The 4,679-nt window shown below is 57.7% G+C and overlaps 1 protein-coding gene across 1 annotated transcript in view; it reads left to right on the top strand.

The window, feature by feature from the left end:
- Positions 1 to 2,384: 2,384 nt before the first annotated feature.
- Positions 2,385 to 4,679, top strand: part of LOC125343113 (zinc finger X-linked protein ZXDB-like) — a 4,940-nt gene continuing 2,645 nt past the window's right edge. The window contains exon 1 of the mRNA XM_048335396.1: positions 2,385 to 4,672. Coding sequence (XP_048191353.1) covers positions 2,667 to 4,672 — 2,006 coding nt within the window. The 5' untranslated portion in view covers positions 2,385 to 2,666. The remainder of the gene's footprint in view (positions 4,673 to 4,679) is intronic.

The following is a 4,679-nucleotide window of genomic DNA, read 5'->3' as shown; positions in this document are numbered from 1 at the left end:
AGCCCCAGTACTGGCACAAAAGGAACAAACAATAATAGTACGAGACAAATTGGTAACCCATGACAGTGAGGCAGAAACATAAAATATTGAAAGGTCTGCTTGGGCTTTGGAGAGCCCGCCCTCAAGTGGTAGCTCACCCACATTACAGGCGCAAGGTCCTGTTTCCTGCCCCAGGAGCACTTTTCCTTTTTTTAAATGACAGGGCAGAGAATATTTCTTTGCCTCATGATTTCACAGAAAATATTGTCAAAACATATTTTGTTGACAGTAAAAGTAATATCATGCTGTGTGTGACTAAATCATAAGAATATTCACAAATGGGGTACAAAACAAATAAAAACTACAACTGAGCAAGGGAATAATGTGGTCACGATTATGGTTGTTATTTAAAATATATAACAACCCAATTAAGTGGGAGAGAAAATGATGGCAAATGGAACCAAAATATGTTAAAAGACTTAAACGGATCCATGCTTTCTGCAGAAGAGAAACTCTAAAAGTATGAAAAGCATCAAAATGGGCTAAAGCTTAAGGGAAGTTTGGATAGTGGCCACCCCTAGATTCGAAAAACAATAAATTCAGACAAATGCTTCCTGTCTGTGACTACGTGAAGTAGCAGGATTGGCCTTGGCTGCTGTGGGAATGAAAACTGACACAACTACTAATGAAAGCAAGTTGGGCCAGCCTGAGCTACAAAGTGACATTCTGACTCTGCCCACCCACCCCCCATCTCTCCGTGTCCCTGTGTCTTTCTCTGTCAGTGTCCTTCTGTGTCTCTCACTTTCTATCTCTCTGTCACAAAACCAAGTTGACATCATTTTATACATTTGTTAATATCTGTACCTTATGGACAAGAATTTCATCCTCGGATATAGACTCGACAGAGGTTTTGACATCCATCCCAAGGAAAAGGTACAAGTTTGTTCTCGATAACCATCCAAAGCCAGAAATAATCCTAGTTTGCACATGCATTTACTGGACAATGGAATGACACAAATATACCATCATCCCATAAGTCTCTACCTATAGACCTATGCTGCTGGGACGCCATTCAATAGTGGCATAGACAAAGGATTTACCCACCGCCAGAGTGAGTAACATCTAATTCTCAAACACAGTACGGAGTGAAAGGAGCCAGTCATGAAGGAAGCATTGCGTATGATTCCGTTTACTAAGTCTATAAAGCTGCACTGTTTAGGGAGGTGTAGAAGTAAAGGGATGCTACAAAGCAGAGCACTGAAATGGTTATCACCCAACGCAGATAATGGCACATCCACAAGACGGCCCGTGGGTTGTGATTGAGAAGAACAGAATGGCTCTGTTCTGGAAGGCTGGCAACATTTTATCTCAACAAATAGACCAAGGCCAACGGCTTGGTCGTGGTTCCGTTGGTGTTGTAGGCATTCCTCGGCCCCTCATGTTTGAACAATGCTTCCTGCCATGATTTAATCAAGAGAAAGAACAGAATGGGTAGAAACTTTGCTGAGGTTTGAATTCTTGTGGAAGAAGAAAACTTGCTTTTCCTGACAAGAGGCCTGAAAGTATTTACTATCAACTGCTAAGTTGGGGATGTGGTGGTGGTGGTGGGAGGGGGAGAAATCATGGGTTATTCCAGAGAGAAGAGTTCCACAATCCAGTCATCCCCTCAGCTTTTCACTGGCCAGTTCCTGCAGCCTATACTTAGGTCACTGGTCAACTCACTGATGTCACACAGGTTGGAGGGTCACCATGATGCATTAGCTCAGCAGGCATCCCAGGCTGCATCCACGACAGCATGACAGAATGCCACAGTTCAATGAGATCAGGTACACGGGTGGCTATGGAATGCTTTAACTCCAGGGAGCCAAATGCAGTGACTTAGGGCTTAACCTAGACTCCTTGAACTGCGACTCGTGCCAGTTTAGAAGCTTCCCTGAGTGGAGAACCAACTGAAGGAGTCCTTGCTTGTTCGGTGACACTGGGACTGAAACGCATGGGACAGGAAACTTCACCTGGCGTAAGTGATGATGGTGGACGGCCAGAGTGTGCCTTCAGGCTGAGAAGTGAGTCTACAGGCGAACCCAGGCTCGGGCTGGGTGTTGCAGATTCCAGAAGGAATAGCTTTCACCCTGCAGGCTTTGCAGGTCTAGGCTGCCAGGTGATTGGGCCCCATCCCTTGCTCTGATGTCCGGGCCAGAAGGACGAAACCCGATGCACCTGGGCATTTTTCTCTGTGAGTTTGCTCAAGACCATTCCTGGGACAGACGTTTGCTCTTGGCCAGCCAGCCAGCCAGAGGGCCAGCCCTGAGTCATTTCCACACAGAAGCAGCGCCAGGCAACAGGCTGGGGGCACCAGGCAGGCGGGCAGGAACATGTTAATTTCCTCTGTAGGCAGTGAGGTAGGGACTTAAGTCATCCTGTGTGCCAGACCGCCTAGGTGCTGCAGCTCCAGGAGCAGAGGAGCTGTCATCTGCTTCCCCCCTCCCCCCGTGGGTCTGATGCCCTTGGCGACTTCCTAAGAGCAACAGGGGCCCTCATTTCTTTACAGGGGGCTGTGCCCCCGGGCTCTCCACGCAGTTGCAGAGAGCCAGGACCCGAATATTTAAATCACGATGGCGTTAAACACGTTTTAATATCTGATAGGGCCAGTTTCTGCGCATTGCACATTTTTTTTTCCTTTGAGGAACATGTTTGGGCCCGCGGCAGGGGGCGGGGTCGCGCCTCCGCCTCGGCTCCGGTTCCAGCAGAGCCTCAGCGACACAGAGATGGAAATCCCGAGGCTGCTGCTGGCTCGCCGGACGGCGCAGGGCGGCGGCGGCGGCGGCGGCAGCCCCGCGGGCGGCGGCGGCGGGGTCCACCCAGGCCCCAACTCGCCGGCTTGTCAGGCCCCGGCGCGCCGCCTCCTTCTGCTCCGGGGGGCCCAAGATGGCGCGGCCAGGCCGCGGAGCGAGGAGGCCCACAGGGCCTCGCGGGGCCCTGGCCCGAGCCCGAGCCCGAGCCCGCTGGCGCCCAGGCCGGATCTTGCGATCGGCGGCGGAGGCGACGACTTTTTCCTGTTGCTGCTCGACCCGGTGGGTGGCGACGTGGAAAGCGCGGGCGCGGAGCAGGCCGGAGGGCCGGTGCGGAGGGAGGAGGCCGAGGCGGGCCTGGGGCCCCAGCGGGGCGAGAGCGGCGCGCGGCCCGCCGGCCGCCCCGCGCTAGCCCCCCGCCGGCTGTCGGCCGTGGCGGCGGCCCCGGTGCCCGTGTCGGTGCCCGTGCCGGTGCCGGTGCCCGTGCCCGTGTCGGTGCCGGTGGCGGGCCCCGTGCCGGGCCTGAGCCCCGCGCCGGGCCCCGCGGCGGCCTTCGCGGGCACCATCACCATCCACAACCAGGACCTGCTGCTGCGCTTCGAGAATGGAGTCCTGACCCTGACCACGCCCCCGCTGCCCGCCTGGGAGCCCGGGGTCGCGCCTTTCCCGCAGCCGCAGCCTGGGAGTCCGGCCGCCCCGCCGGCCGGCTTCCCGCACGCCGCTGCGCAGCTGGGCGACTGCCCCGAGCTGCCGCCCGACCTCCTGCTGGCCGAGCCGGCCGAGCCCGCGTCGGCGCCCGCGCCGGCGCCCGAGGAGGAGGCGGAGGGCCCGGCCGCGGCCGCCCAGAGCCCCCGCGGGCCGCTGGTGCCCGGCCACCCGGGCGTGGTGCTGTACCTGTGCCCCGAAGCGCAGTGCGGACAGACGTTCGCCAAGAAGCACCAGCTGAAGGTGCACCTGCTGACGCACAGCAGCAGCCAGGGCCAGCGGCCCTTCAAGTGCCCCCTGGGCGGCTGCGGCTGGACCTTCACCACGTCCTACAAGCTCAAGCGGCACCTGCAGTCGCACGACAAGCTGCGGCCCTTTGGCTGCCCGGTCGAGGGCTGCGGCAAGAGCTTCACCACCGTGTACAACCTCAAGGCGCACATGAAGGGCCACGAGCAGGAGAACTCGTTCAAGTGTGAGGTGTGCGAGGAGACCTTCCCCACGCAGGCCAAGCTCAGCACCCACCAGCGCAGCCACTTCGAGCCCGAGAGGCCCTACCAATGCGCCTTCTCGGGCTGCAAGAAGACCTTCATCACCGTCAGCGCCCTGTTCTCCCACAACCGCGCCCATTTCAGGGAGCAGGAGCTCTTCGCCTGCTCCTTCCCGGGCTGCAGCAAGCAGTACGACAAGGCTTGCCGCCTGAAAATCCACCTGCGCAGCCACACGGGCGAGAGGCCCTTCCTCTGCGACTTCGACGGCTGCGGCTGGAACTTCACCAGCATGTCCAAGCTCCTGCGGCACAAGAGGAAGCATGAGGACGACCGCAGGTTCACCTGCCCCGTGGAGGGCTGCGGCAAGTCCTTCACCAGGGCCGAGCACCTCAAAGGCCACAGCATCACCCACCTGGGCACCAAGCCCTTCGTGTGTCCCGTGGAAGGCTGCTGCGCCAGGTTCTCGGCCCGCAGCAGCCTCTACATCCACTCCAAGAAGCACCTGCAGGACGTGGACACGTGGAAGAGCCGCTGCCCTGTGTCCACCTGTAACAAACTCTTCACCTCCAAGCACAGCATGAAGACCCACATGGCCAAGAGGCACAACCTGGGCCAGGATCTCCTGGCGAAGCTCGAGGCGGCCAATTCCCTCACGCCCAGCAGCGAGCTGACCAGCCAGGGTCACAGTGACCTCAGCGGGCCCGAGATAGCGTCTCTC

Source organism: Perognathus longimembris, chromosome 28 (genome assembly GCF_023159225.1).
Source record: "Perognathus longimembris pacificus isolate PPM17 chromosome 28, ASM2315922v1, whole genome shotgun sequence".
Classification (NCBI taxonomy): domain Eukaryota; kingdom Metazoa; phylum Chordata; class Mammalia; order Rodentia; family Heteromyidae; genus Perognathus; species Perognathus longimembris.
Note: the sequence above shows the minus strand (reverse complement) of the source record. Positions and strands in the feature narration are given on the sequence as shown.